The following is an 18,006-nucleotide window of genomic DNA, read 5'->3' on the forward strand; positions in this document are numbered from 1 at the left end:
TCAATGCTTTGTAGAACCACCTATCGCTGCAATTACAGCTACAAATCTATTTGGGGTATGTCTCCACCAGCTTTGCATATCTACAGACTGACATGTTTGCCTATTCTTCTTTAAAAAATAGCTTGAGCTTCAGATTTAGCTTCAGATTGGATGGAGAGCGTCTGTGAACAGCAATTTTCAAGTCTTTCCAGAGATTCTCAATTGTATTGAGGTCTGGACTTTGACTGGGCCATTCTAACACATGACTATGCTTTGATTTAAACCATTCCATAGTAGATATGGCTGTATTTTTAGGCTAGTTATCCCTCACGAAGGTGAACCTCCACCCCAGTCTCAAGTCTTTTGCAGACTCTAACAGGTTTTCTGTCCTGTATTTGGCTCCATCCATCTTCCATCAAGACTGGGGTGGAGGTTCACCTTCCAGAAGGTTAAATACCCTAAACATACAGCCAGATCTACTATGGAATGGTTCAAATCAAAGCATAGTCATGTGTTAGAATGGCCCAGTCAAAGTCCAGACCTCAATACAATTGAGAATATCTGGAAAGACTTGAAAATTGCTGTTGACAGATGCTCTCCATCCAATCTGATGCTGAATCTGAAGCTTGAGCTATTTTGCAAAGAAGAATGGGCAAAAATATCAGTCTCTAGATGGGCAAAGCTGGCGGAGACATACCCCAATAGACTTGCAGCTGTTATTGCAGCGATAGGTGGTTCTACAACGTATTGACTCAGGGGGGCTGGATACTTATGCACGCCACGCTTTTCAGTTTTTTATTTCTAAAAAAAATTTAAAACCATATTTCATTTTCATTCCACTTCACAATGATGCACCTCTGTGTGTTGCTCTATCACATGCAATCCCAATAAAATAAATGTACGTGTGTGGTTTTAATGTGACAAAATGTGGAAAATTCAAAGGGGTATGAATACTTTTGCAAGCCACTGTTAAGTGAAGTTTAATGTTGAAGGGACCAGCATGAGGTCTGTTGCTTGACATGTTCATTCCAAAAGTGCCTGCATCCTCTCTTTATCATCAGGAATAAGCAATCGACACCCTAGTGTTTGGATCTGGTTTTTCTAGTCATATGTAGACCAGGCACTTTTCACACACACACACATAGGTACGCAGGGTGGATGATTTGTCAGCGCGCTGTGCAATTATCCCCATGGCAACCTGACGTCGTTGTCTCACTCACACCACCCTGTAGACTGACTGAGATCCACTCATCTGATTTTGGCTGTGTTCATTTGTTTAGTTTTTTTTTTGCTTCTCGTCGATTTCTATTAATATTATTCAGCCTTCTAGCTTCTGCCAGAGCCTTCCCCTCCGCGCACACATTTCAGCCAGACAGCTATTAGACCGAGGCGGATGCATATTTATTAGTCTGTATTAATCAAAAGTAGAAAAAAAGTTGTACAAATTCCCCATTCTTTTTATGGATGATCTCTTCTTGTAGGTAATCAATTTTGTGCAATAACGGTTGTTTCACCATCTCACTTTGTAACCCAGTTTAAAAATCGATCAATGACTATGAATGCAAGATAACCTTATTTTTGTAAAGAAACCTGAAAAGTGTAAAAAGATACTGTATGTATATGAGGAGAACCGACGCTCACACGGGAGATTGTGTGTGATAAAATTAAAATTATGTTTTTAAATGGGGATGGTTTAAAGGGGGAAGCTTTCCTAAAGTCTCACTACAATCAGCATTAAAACGTCTTATGGTAACCCTGTAACAGAGCATTATTTAATATCAACGCATGATCTAATAATATCAATGTCAAAATTAGGTAAAAAATGCCGGGGGGGGCACTTTTTTTTATGAAATTGTAATATGATGCATTGTGTGATAATTGATAAAAAAATTGGAAAATGTATTACATATCATTCATTCATACATTCAGACACGTAATTATACATAGGCCAAATGTGGGTGTTATCACATGAATTGAAATATTATATTTTGACATTTCATTCCATAGTGTGTTGTTATTATGTAATGCATTGCTACACACCACTAGGTGTTGTTTAGCCATTATGTTCAAAATGTTTCTGGCTTTGGGAAATCTTCCCCGTCTCGTCTGAAAAGGCTCTGTGGTGAATCCTGCTGCATGGACTGGTGTGTTAAGCACTGACTCTGAGTCAGTTTTATCATGCTCCTCTCTATCCTCTCCTTTAAGTCTGAGGGGGCTTTGATAAGACCACATCCTCACATCAGCTGTTGAGGGTTATCTTTAGTCTGACTAGGGGACTGACTGTCGGAAGGCTTCCACTACGGCAAACCTGAGGGCCAAACCAGACGGAGCTGAACAAAATCCAGAGCTATTTTTCACACGGGAAAAAATGAAACATTGTTTTTGTATATCAGGGATGAATAAATGAGATTTTAACAAAGAAGTTGAAGATGACTCATGTTGTGTTATATCTCATAGGTCTGTCTGTCCTCTTCTTTTCCCTTCAGTAACAGCTGGATAGCACCTGGGGGGCTGTTTATCTCCCTGCACTGACACTCCCACCGGGGCACAGTATTGTCACACTCATGTTCAAATTAGTTTGTTTTGCCCCAAATCTTGTTATAGCACAGTGAGTCAAAGGCCTTTATACAACACTTGTTGTTCCTAACCCCGCATGTGTATTGGATGAGAGGTTCTCCTCATTTACTACTGGAATATTCCAAATTGATGTACTAGAATATAATATTTCCAAATCAGCAAACTAAATGACGGAATAAAGCATTTCCTTTTAATGATGTGTAATTCTTACTATTAAAAAACAAATGTCTTGTCGGAAATTGTTTCTTTACACAAGTCAACACGTTTTTACCATGAATAATGAATTGTAGAATTACATGGCTATTAAAGGTTGTATAGTGTGTGTGTATATATATATATATATATATATATATACACACACTATACAACCTTATATTAACCTTACTATATATATATATATATATATATAAAAAGTTATAGGTTCACAATTAATTTGCAGATAGTTGTTAGAAAAGCATGGGGGCTCTGACACCATTGGTGTATGTGTATGTGAGGGGAAATTCTAAAAGTAGAATTGAGCTATCTAATTGCAGTCTATTGAGATGATCCAGGTTATGGATAAGGACACAGAGATTGCTTCAAGCATAAGGGCTATGTTGCCCTGACACTTATTTTAAGCCATTAGCATCCTGCAGAATGTGAACCTTAATGTACAGCTGATATTAGTGGCCTACTGTAAAAATGAAAAATAAACCAATAATAAGTTCACTGCAACACTTTAGTTCCATCCACGCAGCTCTCAACTCAACACGGCGTTCCAAGATGTGCTTTCACATTTGGATTGTTTACCGCAACATTTGGTTCGGTAATGATCTGCAACCACTCTCACTCTCAATTTTGTGAATATGCGTTTGTTTCTTTGTCAGTGTTTGTCTGTCCTCCTCCTTCTGGCTCGTCCTAATTCACAACAGGCGTGCACACACACACACACACACGCGCTCCTTCATGGAGGAGAGCATCTGGTCTGTATTGGATGGAAGGAGCAATGGTGAAAGCTTAATGAGCTAAATGAGCTCATTTGTTAAGTAGGCGGCAGCTCCGTCCCTCAGTGAGTTTGAGGCAGGGGCACTAGACTTTCTATAGAGAGAGAGAGATAGAGTTGTGTAGGCTACCTGCTTGTGTGTGTGTGTGTTGTAGAGATCATTTTGCATTTTTTTAAGATTCTATTTGGTGCCCGTGCATGTAATCTTTAATCCACTGTAATCTAACTTCAGTTTGATAGCAGTAGTGATGTGACCCTGACACTTTGATTACACCAGCGCTTTATGAACAGGTGTGAGTGCAAGTTCAGACAATCAGGGATAGAAATGTCCGTAATGAGTTCCCTGTACTGCAATGAACAAGGTTAGAAACAGAGTTGAGCCCTTGTTGTGCGGAGCCCCATCTGTCTGTCCAGGGCCACATCATCACTGTGTGTGTGTGTGTGTGTGTGTGTGTGTGTGTGTGTGTGTGTGTGTGTGTGTGTGTGTGTGTGTGTGTGTGTGTGTGTGTGTGTGTGTGTGTGTGTGTGTGTGTGTGTGTGTGTGTGACGGATTGACGTTTGAAATATTACTATACTGCCAAGTTGTTAACAATTAATAATACGTAGAAGACCAGCTCCTTTGGATGAAGCCCCTTTTTGACTCTGAATATGTAATTTATAACATACAGATGTCTTGCACCATAAGCCATATACCATCAGCTCAGTATTGCTTTTGTAAATCCAAGTGACATTGCAGAAACTGCACATAGGACAATTACACATGAAAGCAAAAAGCCATCACATAAAAACACATCCTCACTCTGTGCGTGTGTGTGTGTGTGTGTGTGTGTGTGTGTGTGTGTGTGTGTGTGTGTGTGTGTGTGTGTGTGTGTGTGTGTGTGTGTGTGTGTGTGTGTGTGTGTGTGTGTGTGTGTGTGTGTGTGTATATGTGTGTGTGTGTGTGTGTGCGTGTGTGTGTGTGCGCGCGCAGAGTCAGACGCAGGTAGAGGAGATGAGTGGTGACAGGCATGAAAGTTCATTTTGCCTCTGTGCCTCGCGTCACTCCAATTACCTTGATTATTATCAGAGGCTGGGCACTAATGTTTGCTTGCTGTCAGAGTCGTGGCTGCTCACATTCAAACCGTGGCCTCATGAGCTCAAATCTGCTGACTAACTTTCTAACACTTTCCACAAAACTGTATTACATGTTTCAAACAAACAGCTTTTTGACCATTTACAGAGTGGGAAAAAGCTCAACCAACTTTAACAAAACTGCCATTACAATTTTTTTTAAATGAAGCTTATCTTTATTGGGCCAGGTTTTTTTTTAACGCTGAGAGATAGTTTTGTGAAGCTGGTACAGGCTTCAACAACTTTGTGTCAACTTGTTTGGTGATGGGTTAAATATTACCAACATTCAGAATCATTTATATGAAAAAGTTACGCAATATAGCTTTAATGGGCTCAGGCAACACATGGAGTCCAACGGGTAATATCCTATTTGAATCATTTACATAATAAATGCCCTCACCCTGAACCAAATGTTGATGTATAGGTCAAACTTTAACCTGACATTGGTACAAAAAAGCTCATCACATCAATGTTATAAAAAATCAATAATCACTCAATATAAGCAAATGTCATGGCAATCCGTACAGAAGTTGTACATTTGGTATGTACTAGAATAATAATAAAGATACAGTATGTATAATGAGAAGCACTTTAAAGTCAGAGGTCAAAGGTGAGCTTCAGTGCGGTAGGTAGGGGCAGCCTGTGGCTCTGTGCTGCGGCGGACGCTCACCACCAGCGTGCCGTCAGGGTGAAGGCTCCCACTGACAGACAGGGGGTCCATGTCCTCTGGAAACAGGGACTTCTGGGTAAATGTGTCACTGACGCTTCCATCATCTAAGACCTGAGGGGCAACACAGAGAGAAAGAGAGGGGGTTAGAACAGGTTGAGATCTTGGAAGTGGGGGAGATAGATAGATAGATAGATAGATAGATAGATAGATAGATAGATAGATAGATAGATAGATAGATAGATAGATAGATAGATAGATACTTTTTGATCCCAAAGGAAATTCTGCAGCAGCAAACATACATGATAACAAAGAAAAACCCTCTCCCCCACACACACGTCCACCCCCCTACCCCAGTCAAATAAACACGTACAACAACTACAAAAAGGGGAGAGTGAAAAGATCAACAGGTCTAAGTCAGAGAAGTGAGAACCAGTGAGAGGGAGAGAGAGAGAGAGGTATGGAAATGAACACTGACTAGTTCTCTCTGAAGATGTTTTATTTGCCTCTGAGGCCTTTTAGGAGAATTGAGATTTGAACGCTTGTGGGCCATGGCCAATTTGTCTGCTGACCTATGTTAAAATGATCTCCATCTGCTGCGGCTCCTTCGCCTTCTTTCACTCCCTCACCTTTTAAACATGATTAATGTCAGACTGTGAGGGAGGAGAGAGAGAGACAGAGAAGGCTGGATAGGCAGAAAAGGAGCAGCAGCCTCCCTTTCTGCATACTACATGGACATACTTTTTAAGGGCAGCTGCAGTATTTTGTAAAGTAATAAAGAAAGAGTATGCATGAGCGTGGAACACAGGGGGTGTGTTGGTGTTGAAGCAGAGAGAAAAGTGGAGTAAAGAGGAGACAACATTTTTTTTTTTTTTTGCATTTGTTTGACTTTGCATCCTCTCCGCGTTTGCTGTTAATGTATTCTGTTGGCTTGTGCAGAACATTTCTCCTAATGGAAATGTGTTAGGCTGTACCCCTGTTAGCCACTGTGTGAGTATAAAAAAATGCATGAATCATGTTCAACTCTGCTCTGCTTTTTCATGCTCACACCCTTAGAATAAAAAAATAAATTAAAAAACACCTCTGAGTGTGTACTTGATTGGACACATGCGCGCACACACACACACACACACACACACACACACACACACACACACACACACACACACACACACACACACACACACACAACGCACATGCGCACACACACACACACACACACACACACACACACACACACCTTCTGGGCGTGAATGACAACACGGTGGTTGAAGGCCATCACCACTACGTCATGTGGTTCAAACTGGCTGACGTCAGTTGACATGTAGTAGCTGTCTCCCAGACATTGCACCACACCACCTGTACTGCTCTGTCGGCCCGTCACAGCGCCACCTGCAGGGGCTGCAGACAAACAGCACAGGAAGTAGGATTAAAACGTCTTCTAGCCCTGCGTTCCAAATCTCGTACTTTTTTCTATTCGACATACTACATCTGACCATAAAAATAATCTAGTTAGGAAGCAGTAGGCTACAATTGGGACATACTTTTACTTATATATTTCATCATAACTTTGCGCCTTGATCTAGCCTCTTGCTTTTATATCCGCTGCATCCCGGTTGTTTTCATACGGAGGCTCCGTCGATGTGACGTCACTTTCGTTGCGCACTGGATTGTGGGTCAGAATCGCCCAAATATAATGCTGTCTTCAACACTAAAAATCTCGGCCGGATGTATTAGGCATCCAGGTATTTTTAAGCATACTAAATCGACCACAAGAATTGGGGCATCATAAACCTTTTTTCTACCATACTAAATAGGTATTGGGTATTGGAACGCAGCCCATGTGTTTTGAGAGAAGGTCTGGAGCAGCAAAAGGATGTTTAGACAGCTCGTTACACATTTCAACTGGTAGGATACATACAGGAATATCAGTGAATTTGAATACAATATATGGAATGTTGGCAAGCATATAAAAATCTATGAATGGAAATCATGAACATTTTTAATAAATTACAGCATGGCTATATATAAATGAGTTTGTAATATGTTATCATGTATGATGGTACATTATATCTTTAAACATAGAATTAATATTTATTTCATATTATAAAATGTATTACATAATATAATATTTAAAAATAAATCATTATGTTCTCATGCATGTTCTCAAGCCGTTATTCTGCTCAATTTATAATGCCACAATTGAAAGGTTTATAAATTCATTTGACATTCTAGTATTAAAATAAGAATGTTGAAATAACATTAATTTGACCCAATTTAATCAGATAATGATCTACTTTATAATGTCTTATTTATTTATTAATGCAGCATGTAAAGAGAGAATATTTCTCTGAAACATAGTGGCACCATCAGCATTTGAGTGTTTTAATTTTTTTATTTTATCTGAAATTTGAGTGAAATCAAATGTGTTGCCCAATCTTTGATTATGCCTACACCTGCCTGTACATCACCAGTACTAAACCCTTTTTTTTTAAACTGTGGTTGCCACATGCTTTGTGCGGCAGCAGAACTGTATTAACACTCCATATTGAGTCAATGGAAGCTCCTGTATTTTACATTGGTACTTTCATTTTGTCACCTTGCTTTTACTGTGTGGCCCAGTAGACAGTGTCTGGAGCCATTGCAGGCTGTTTGAGTCATTAATCTGGCTCATTACTTTGCCTGAGCCGCAGGTCTTTTTCATCTCTATGGCATTTTCCTTTCAATCAACCTGCCACTCTAATGTGAGATACCAATGCTTCTTTCCTATTGGTGGTGGAAAATGAATGAGAAAGACTCAAAGAAATGGTGCAGAGGAGCCCCAAGGCAGTAAAGCTTCAGCTGAGCTGCTTAGCATTAGGATGCTAGAAAAAGGCTCAGTCATTTTTCTCGTGTAACATTTTCACTAGATAAAAACAAAACATAACTCACATTGCTTAGTTCAGAAGACACGTTGTGACACCATGACCCTTTGATCACTAATCACTCAAATCACCAGATATTCTGGGTGGGTAAATTCACCACCATTTTCATTCCGAACTGCATTTACAGTGCAATTAAAGCTTGACAGGCATCAGTAGCAACAGTAACTAAACAGCAAAAGGCACCATTCCCCTTACCAGCTTGTCCGTAGGAGGGTCTTCTGTGTCTACTGAAGGGGGCCAAACAGCTGGTAGCCCCGGGGCCCTCGTCTCCAAACAGACTGGAGTGATCTGAGGAGTCCAGGAAGGGCTCAAAGAGAGGATCCAGAGAGTCAGTGGAGCCTCCCAGTGAACCCAGTGAGCCCTCTGAACGGTAGGAGCTGGACGTGCTGTACCGTGAGGAAGAGCGGTACGATGAGGAGGACCTACGGCTGGATGATGTCACTGATGATGTCATGGCAGAAGATATAAAGGAGCCTTCCACACACCTAATATGTCTTTGAAAAAAACAAGGGCTTTTTTTCTCAAATTTCTGTTGAAAGAAAATACTGACAAAAGTCAAAGAAGAGGGTAACCAAAAGCCATTAACCTCTCACTCACTTTCCAGGGGTCCTGCTCGTTGTGGGTTTTTATAAAGCCCCGGTGCATTGTGGGTCAGTAGAGCACAGTGGTGGACTCTATGGCACTCAATACCTCTTTGCCATAAATGGTAGTAAGTCCAAGCACTGTTGCCAAGAATATAACGGACAAATTGATAAGGAGCGGAGACCCCTTCTTATACACACACACACATGAACGAAAGTACGCACGCACACGCACGCACACACACACACACACACACACACACACACACACACACACACGACACACACACGATACACACACACACACACACACACACACACACACACACACACAGCCGAGATAAGGCTGAAGGGGGGCCTCTTGGAGATGCTTCTGGCATGTGGTCAGAAATAGCAGAGTGGTGCAGTGGCCAGGTCGTCTGTTGAGCACACAATGCAAACACTTTATAAATAATGCAGGGGAAAATTGTCCATTTATGTTCTGCTTACCTACTAATGGAAGTAGAAATACACTCTAAAGTTCAGATCCCAAATGCTGAGTGCTTTTAAATTAAAAGCTTTAATTGAAGTGACATTTGCAATGTTGACAACACAGTTGTCCTCCAGGCAGAGCCGAGATTCAAGACTGTCATAAATACTTTTATGGGATGTGTGTGTGTGTGTGTGTGTGTGTGTGTGTGTGTGTGTGTGTGTGTGTGTGTGTGTGTGTGTGTGTGTGTGTGTATGTGCGCGTGTGTGTGTGTGTGTGTGTGTGTGTGTGTGTGTGTGTGTGTGTGTGTGTGTGTGTGTGTGTTTCATTGGAGGATGTGAAAAATGACATTTGGCCGTGTGTCATTTTGCCCTTCAGGATTATGATGTGGTCTCAGTCACAGCAGGGAAGCCTTATAGGTGAGCTATAAAGCTGAAACAATCCAGCTAACGCAATCAACGTTCGTCAACATGACATTCCCAATGTGTGCTCGCGGGTCCAACACTTGTATCTGTCCTTGTGTAAAAGAAAATATTATGCATTAATAAATCTTCTACACTACAGCATATTTTAAAAACCCAAACCATAGTTTTAAATAATCTTCACTTTAAGACCTGCAAAAAAAGTGCAGGGTAATAGAAAATGTAGATTCTCAGCTCCACACAGTCAGCAGTATAAGGCTTCATCTATTCAGCTCTCCTGCCTAAGGGGCCACTGTCTCCACTGGGAATAGTGCTAGTCTCTGGGGTGACACACTGTGGTCTCCAGAGCCCTGTAGCACACCATGTCTCCTGTCCAACTCTAGTAGATGGTGTATCTTCATGAGGGTAAACCATGGAAAAAATTCAGAAAAGAGTGAAGGATACAAAGACATGATGTTAATGAGGCAAGAGCTGAAAAGCTGCAGAACTGCTGAGTAGGAAAGTCAACCGTTATCCCCCAGAATTCTTTGTGAACACCACGGTCAAAACAAGCCACTGCTGTGTATCACATTGTATGACATTGCTGTTTTTTTTAATGCTGTCAGGGCGCAAAAAACTGGCAGTGAATCTAGAAATGTGAAAACAGAAAATCTTTCCCTGATTTATATCAAAAGTGTCTTAGCTTCATCCTAGACGTATACAGTGCATAATGAATGGATTGTATTCCTTATGCTATAACGTCCAAATTTCTCGGGCGCCTCTTGAGTTCCTTTGGATGACACACACACACACACACACACACACACACACACACACACACACACACACACACACACACACACACACACACACACACACACACACACACACACACACACACACATCCACACACCAGTTTTGTGAATGCTGCTATACTGAGATAGTTTGTCCACAAAAGTGTGAACTACTCCTTCTAGATTTGCTGAATCCATTTAGTTAAGTGTTAGTATTGGATTGTATTTAGATGTTACTACCATTATGGTGATTTAACTCATTTCTATATCAAATGTATGTGTGCTACAAAGCTGTCAAATGATCAACATAATTTGATTCAGAAATACAACTGTGATGCTGCTGGTGCAACGATTTTGTTTCTGACCCAGTTGCTTGTTATTGTAGTAACGTAATGAGACACGAATATAGTGTTACATCTGTCAAATCATCAAGTTGTTGACCCAGATTCAGCTCACAGAAACTCAGGCCCCCGAGCATGAAAACAATGATGTCTCGCCTTCCGTGACAGAGATCTTAACTTTTCATGGCTGCCTTAACTGGGAAGATCCAATGTGATTCCACTGTGTTTTACCACCGCCGTGACCTCAAAGAAAAAAATGAAACCTTTCGTGGATTTTGTTACCCCTTTTCAGAGTGGCGTTATATGATTTAAATCTGCTATTAAAGAGGACCTATTATACTACTTTTCTGGTCTTAATTTCTTGTTTTACACTGCTATAGAGCAACCTGACACGAATCACATCACAAAAAATGTAGATTTTCGGGAAGCTCTTTCTCTTATTTTGGCGATCCAGCACATCCTGTCAACACTTGAGTGTGTGTGCTTCGGCAATCTCCGCTCCCTCCGCCTGTGCATCGGCCATCTCCGCTACCCTCCCCCCCCCCTCCTGCAAACCCCACTCCGTTGTGATTGGTTACCTTCCTTCCGGAACACTTTCAGTGGCGGGAAGCGCGAGCATGGACCTATAAGGGCGCAAGGCAGACGCGAACAGGGAAGTGACAGCATTACCATACATGGAAACATCCGCGTGGTGACTTCACAAAGTTACATGCGACGTCACAAAGTTACAAAGGGTAGACCGCTTTGAACACGTGACTTCTCGACTGGCTAGAATAGTGTTTAGTGCTCGGCACAGACACCCCAGACGGTCAGCAGGGAATACGTCGAAATGCATGTAAGTCATTATTTGATAATTTAGTATGGTTAAGCATGACTATGAATCATCATAACAACGTTTATAGGTCATAAAAGTCAAAAAGCATCATAGGTCCTATTTAAGTTAAGTTCAAGCACATAATGGTGGAGCTGGTGGGCACCGTAGACGTAATACCAGCCACTACTAGTTTTGCAACTAACACCCTCCTGTCCGGTGCCGGGGATCGAACCAGCGACCTCATGTTTACTGGTCGGCCACCATAATTGATTATGTAGATTGTCTTAGAAAACCATCTTCTTTTTTTTGCCAGATTGTATGAAGTGTTTTGGATCTTTTAAGGAAATCCTTAGAAGTCGTGCTACTTTCCAGCCATATCACTATAATTCTGGGTGAGAACCAAGGCTTCCGTCATGTGAGAAATACAATTTATTCTATCCTGATAATACAGCGATAACTCTCCAGAGTTTCCAATCCTTGTGAGGTATAGTCTGTGCCTGATCAACCTTTAAATGCATCAACGGACGCAAGATATTCTCTTCAAGGTGAAATTGATTTAATATTTCAATTTAGATTAGATTCTCAAATTTACTTTGAGATTTAACCTAGACTTTTGTCCCATCCCTCATTCCCCGGGCCATTATTTTGTTGCTGTTTCATAAAGCGTTCAATATCCTTTCATATTCACATCTTTTAAAAACCTCATCAGGGAATATCTCACTTACACCTCAACTAGCCCGACCTGCCAGCGTCGTCCAAGCAATCAAAACCACACACACACACACACACACACCAGCCTTTGTTTGAAATCCATCAAGTCCTGCTCTGACATTTCCCTCCCCTCCTTCTCCTAAACCACAGAATGGACAGCTTTACTCCCCAGGGGCCCATGATGTCATGAAACAATGAAATACCTACTGCTGTAAGACCACTACAAGCAGCTCCACTGTGACTGTGCTCTGCTAATAACTCTGTATAATGATGATGTCGTCATGTCAGGGAGCTAATGAGCTAATTGCAGCAGGCTTTATGGTGTGTGTGTGTGTGTGTGTGTGTGTGCGTGCGTGCGTGCGTGCGTGCGTGTGTGTGTGTGTGCGTGCGTGTGGGTGCCACAGTGTCCACAGGGGTAAATGGTGTCGAAAGAGGAGGTGAATGTGTGTTCATCATCTGATAATAACCATAAAACACAACATGGATTCCAGTCAGATTAATGGAGCCCTCCATACTTCACCTCCGGCCTATCTTGAAAGGTGCACTATGCAATTTCAAGGAAGGGGGATTTGTTTACATTTGCAGAGCCTGCCGTTAGTTTACAAAACTTATTTTCACCTTGTCATTAGTATTAGTTGTTTCATCATAAATCAAAACTGTATATTTAAAGGGAACCTGAAACCAAACTTGAGACTTGAATAAACAACAACGGTGAAAACAGTAACTTTAGGGATGCTTTTTAACTTCAAACAGTGTTCCAGGGATCCAATTGTCCTGTGGGTAAAGTTTGTTTAAGAGAAAAATACATTCGAAAATGTCCACGTCTGGCACACACAGTGCACCTCTGACCCCGTTGTTTGTGTGAGATAAAAACAAGAAACAAATCACATCACTCCACGTTTGTATTTGTTGCAAAGAACAATAACAATATTTTTATTAATTCAGAAATCAATTCAGATGCAGCAAACAAAGATTAATTTCTTAAATCCAAGGTGGCAATATTCAAATAATTACATTCAGCCAAAATAGGAAGAAAAAAAGTATTAAAAAAGGGGGGGGGGGAAGAGAAAAACAAGACAGGATTGAGATGTCCGAGGGAGGAGTAGCTTGAGAGTGTGTGTTTGACTGATGCTGATGGTTGATGGAGGATGGGACAGTACATTCATTGTGGGTCATCAATTCTCCTCATACCATGTTAGTTCACACGGTGTCTTTCTCTCTGTCGGGTGAGTTGTATGGCTTTGCTCTCTGAACTCTCGTAAGCATCTCTCTCTCACTCTGTGTGTGTGTGTGTGTGTGTGTGCGTGCGTGCGTGCGTGCGTGAGTTTGCCCAGTGTCACTGTGTGCACCCGCCTCAACCCTCCCCCGAGAATTGTGGGACATTTTTAATTAAGACTGCGGAGGCTAATGTGGGTTGAACACGGACCATCTCTCTCTCTCTCTCTCTCTCTCTCTCTCTCTCTCTCTCTCTCTCTCTCTCTCTCTCTCTGTCTCTCTCTCTCTCTCTCTCTGTATTCACTCCCATATAGCAGTTTTCACATTCTCACTCAGTTGTGTTTGCAGGTTGTGTCCTAGTATCCAGTGCTAGAGGCCAGAGCCGGTCCAGGGCCCTTCAGCTTGGTTCTAAAATAGGAAGTAGACTATTAGCGTTGACAAGGGCACCAACAACTACTGAATATTCATGCGCCCTCCTGCCCTGACACTTTACCAACAGATGTTTGGATGTCTTTTTATAGCACTGGGTTCTCCCGCCACTATCACACACACACACATACACACACACACACACACACACACACACAAGTACATACACACACAAAATCTGGAGCACTTCTCTTTGATAAATATCCAATGTCAGTGCTTGTCCACGGCAACAAAGTAAAACTGCCAGGAGACACACAACCACACCAGTAGCGTAGACAGGGAAGGAATGCAGAGGGGGGAACTGCCCTTGTTAGGAGTGTCTAAATGCCCTTTTCAGAACGGTGTATTTTACCTGTTAGCTAATGTGGCTTCCATACTTGCCCTAAGGTCATACGAGGGGCATTCAAAGTGCCGCTCTGGTGTGACCTTAATTAAACTTCTTCTTTTTTATTTTGAAACCACAAGGGCAGTTTATCAGCACATAAAACCCTTCACTTGTGTTGCATCTGAAAGGGGCGCCCTAATGGGACACTTCTACACTCCCTTGGTATCACAAATCTCTTCCCTTCATACACCCCCTCCCCCTGCCCCCCTTGCCTTCCACAGACCGCTATGAGTTTAGTGGGACAGCTCACCCTCGACAAGGTGTCACTGAGTAAAAGCTTGTGGTGGTGAGGATAGAGGGAGGGAGGGAGAGAGGGTGCAGGACCGTGTGAAGGGGAAAAAAGACATGAGGGTAGAAAAAAGGAGAAGACAGGTGAGAGATACGCATCTCCTGTTCGTCAGGTGCTTTCATAATCGCGGGCTAATTGCCTGTCGGCGAAGGTAGCGCTCAGTAGCGCTTACGCAATGAGCCCCCTGTGAGGAGGGGGGGGGGACAAAGAGTAGTGGGAGGAAATGACATGGCAGAGACATACGGTGGGAGAGGGGAGACATTCATCAAGCTGTCTGTGTGTGTCAGAACAGTAATTCTTCTGTTTCTATTCATATGAGGACACCATGTTCTCACAAGGATCGCAAGGTGAGCAAATCCACCAAAGTGCCAAAGGGATATAGGACTTGGATTAAGGGTTTGGATTAGATTTAGGATGGGGTTAAGGTAAAGGTTAAAGGTCACCTATTAGGCTAAATGCACTTTTTCATGTTTTTTCAACATGTATATGGGTCCCCACCGGCGTGACTAAAGACTCCCTAAGTATGAACAAAAAAAAAACTCTTTATTTTTCTCCAAGTCCACCTTTCTAGAAACCTGTGTTCAAAAACCCCAGTCAGATGTCTCTCCCCTTATGATGTCATAACGGGAGAAGCCATGCCCAACTAAGCCAACTTAGCACTGCCTCCATCTGTGATAAGCAACACCCCCAGATACCCCTGAATCTAACTGACAGTACAAGTCGAGCCAGCAGTTAGATTTCAGGGCCAATCAAAGCAGACTGGTCTTTTCAGAAAGCCGGGCTTCATAAGGCTCTAAAATAGAGCATTTGAGACAGAGGCTGAAAAGAGACTATTCAGCAATGGCACGGTGAGAAATATAACGGGTTCTTTGAACACTACACCTTGAAAACACCTTTCTAGTAGAAACCCATATTACAATTTTTTAACCTGAAAGTGAGAATAATAATGTGACCTTTAAGACCGAATGAATGAATGAATGTAGGCCTGGTCCTCACAAGTATAGGCTAATAATAAAAACATTCATCTTCATGTGAGAGAAAGAACAAGACAGCCATGTGAATGGATAACACAAAACACCAAGGTGCCGTCTTCTCTCTCTCTCTCTCTCTCTCTCTCTCTCTCTCTCTCTCTCTCTCTCTCTCTCTCTCTCTCTCTCTCTCTCTCTCTCTCACACACACACACACACACACACACGCACACACACACACACACACACACACTTACACTATATATCAGACACAAGCTGCCCGGGGGAGAGGACGGGGACACTCGAGAGACTGACAGAGCAAAAGCACTGTGGTGGACTGAGCCAGCTGATGAATAGAGAGTATAGGGAGGGGAGGGGAGGGGAGAGGATGAACAATGGCTGACTCTCGTCACCGCCGCAGCACAAAAGCACAACCTCGCCACGCCAGCATCGCCCGGCTTTTAACGTCAACCCCAAAAGGACAATGGCGCAGGAAGGGCCGCGATAACCTCCAGACACAGTGGGAGAATGCACACAGGAAGGTGCAACAGGATGTAGAAGCGTTTTATTTTTTTCTTCTAAATGTGCAAGGGTGACGAATGAAAGGCACAGCTTGAATGGTTCCCCCTGAGTGTATGTCGCTGTCTTTTCCAACCCTCCTCACCGCTGGAAACCGCTCAATCTCATGTAGTTGTGAGTTCCAAAGTCAGCTGATTTACCATTGTCATATTTTTCAAAATCATTTCCAGATTTTAGGTATACTGTATGCGGTTTTTTTAAGCACTAGTTAAAAGTTTAAAAAAAACTCCAACGACAGCTTATAGTTACATCACTTTAAAGGGAATCGCTGCATTGTGGGACTTTTGGAATGGATAAACGGTGCGAACTTAGAGAGCTGCTGCTGACATCTTACAATACAGCCACACACACATTCACACAAACATGCACACACAAACACACATTTGCACACACACACACACACACACACACACACACACACACACACACACAAACACACATTTGCACCAAACTTCAAACACAATGATTCACACGTTGAGGCTTTTCCCGAATAGTCAAACAACATTAAAGAAGGATGTGGGGACTGAGTCTGTGCTTTAATTATTTGTAGAAAATAACTGCGTAACACCAGCGTTTCTCTCTCACAAACACACAAAAATGTGCACACACACACATGCACACACATGTTGGGATGGGGTACGAGTGGTGTAATGCGTGTGGGCGGGATGCACAGATGCTGTGGTTCAATGGAATTTCCTGAGTTGTATGAATGACAGTCCCTCTGGGAGAGCCTCAACAGAGCTCCTCACATCATCATAACACCATTGAGATGGGGAGTTTCTGTACATGTCACGTGAACATGCTATTCCGCAAACATCAAAGAAAAGATAGGGGAAAGTGAAGCATAAAAGGCAAAGCTTTTCAGTATGAGAGGAGAGAAAGAAGAGCATTTGGAAATTTTGAAAAAAAAAAGAAAAAAAGCCAGAGCTCTTCGCGAGGATCATGACATATGGCAATAACAAACCGTATCACAGTATCCTCTTTTTGAAATGAAATAAAAGAGTTTTTTAAGTTCACATTTGTTTTTTTTTCCCAGTAAACTATATCACACAGTGATAACGAAGAAAAGGAGAAATCTACAGCCACGTTAGCTTCGTGCAAAAAACCACATACACTGGCACGCCGCAAAGGCAAAGAGATCAAAGCAAGACAACGCATACAAAAATATAGAAAAATCTCCGGTGCAACTCATCTCTTCACAGAAAAAAAAAACACTTTTCTGTCTTCACCACCTGCCCGGACACAGATCGCCGAAGGCTCACGTCCGGAACATTCTGTCGGTGTCGTTGCTGCTGTCTTTCATTTTTTTTTTTAAAGAGAACCAAAGTTCTTGTGTCTTCCACGTAGGAATCCACAGAACCCCAAAAATATCCAGTAGCTAAGATCATTATGGCAGATGTCCATCATAATGATGTTTGGAACAATGTGAACAACATGTTTGGAGTGATAGAAAACTAGTACAATAAAAGCATATTATTTCTGTCATATCATTTGTGACAAATCTTTTTTTTTTTTCTTACTTTGTTATTTTAAAATACATACTATGTCCTGTCACTTTGTAGACATTCCAGCATTTGCTCATAATTGGTAGTGACAGGGTTAAATAGTTTGGCATACTCAGCAAGCCATGCCTGAAGGGATGCTATTTTGTCTCTTGCAAAGGACGGGAGAGGAAGGGGATAGAGGAGGTAGGGAGGGGCAGGTCCCAGGATGCAGTGTCAACCCCTCCCTCCCATTGGAGACACTAGGGGAGGAGGGGGGGGAGGACGAGGGTTATACAGAACAGCTGAG

At 42.2% G+C, this 18,006-nt stretch overlaps 1 protein-coding gene across 1 annotated transcript; it reads right to left on the reverse strand.

The window, feature by feature from the left end:
• Nucleotides 1–5,252: 5,252 nt before the first annotated feature.
• Nucleotides 5,253–8,693, reverse strand: hspb12 (heat shock protein, alpha-crystallin-related, b12; the record flags this gene model as incomplete). The annotated part of the gene is made up of 3 exons (XM_080053758.1): nucleotides 5,253–5,429; nucleotides 6,556–6,716; nucleotides 8,435–8,693. 3 exons carry the CDS (start codon nucleotides 8,691–8,693, stop codon nucleotides 5,253–5,255), a joined length of 597 nt encoding a protein of 198 aa, XP_079909884.1.
• Between the last annotated feature and the right edge of the window lie 9,313 nt (nucleotides 8,694–18,006).

The sequence above is a fragment of the Ammodytes marinus genome, assembly GCF_949987685.1.
Source record: "Ammodytes marinus genome assembly, chromosome: 3".
Classification (NCBI taxonomy): domain Eukaryota; kingdom Metazoa; phylum Chordata; class Actinopteri; order Uranoscopiformes; family Ammodytidae; genus Ammodytes; species Ammodytes marinus.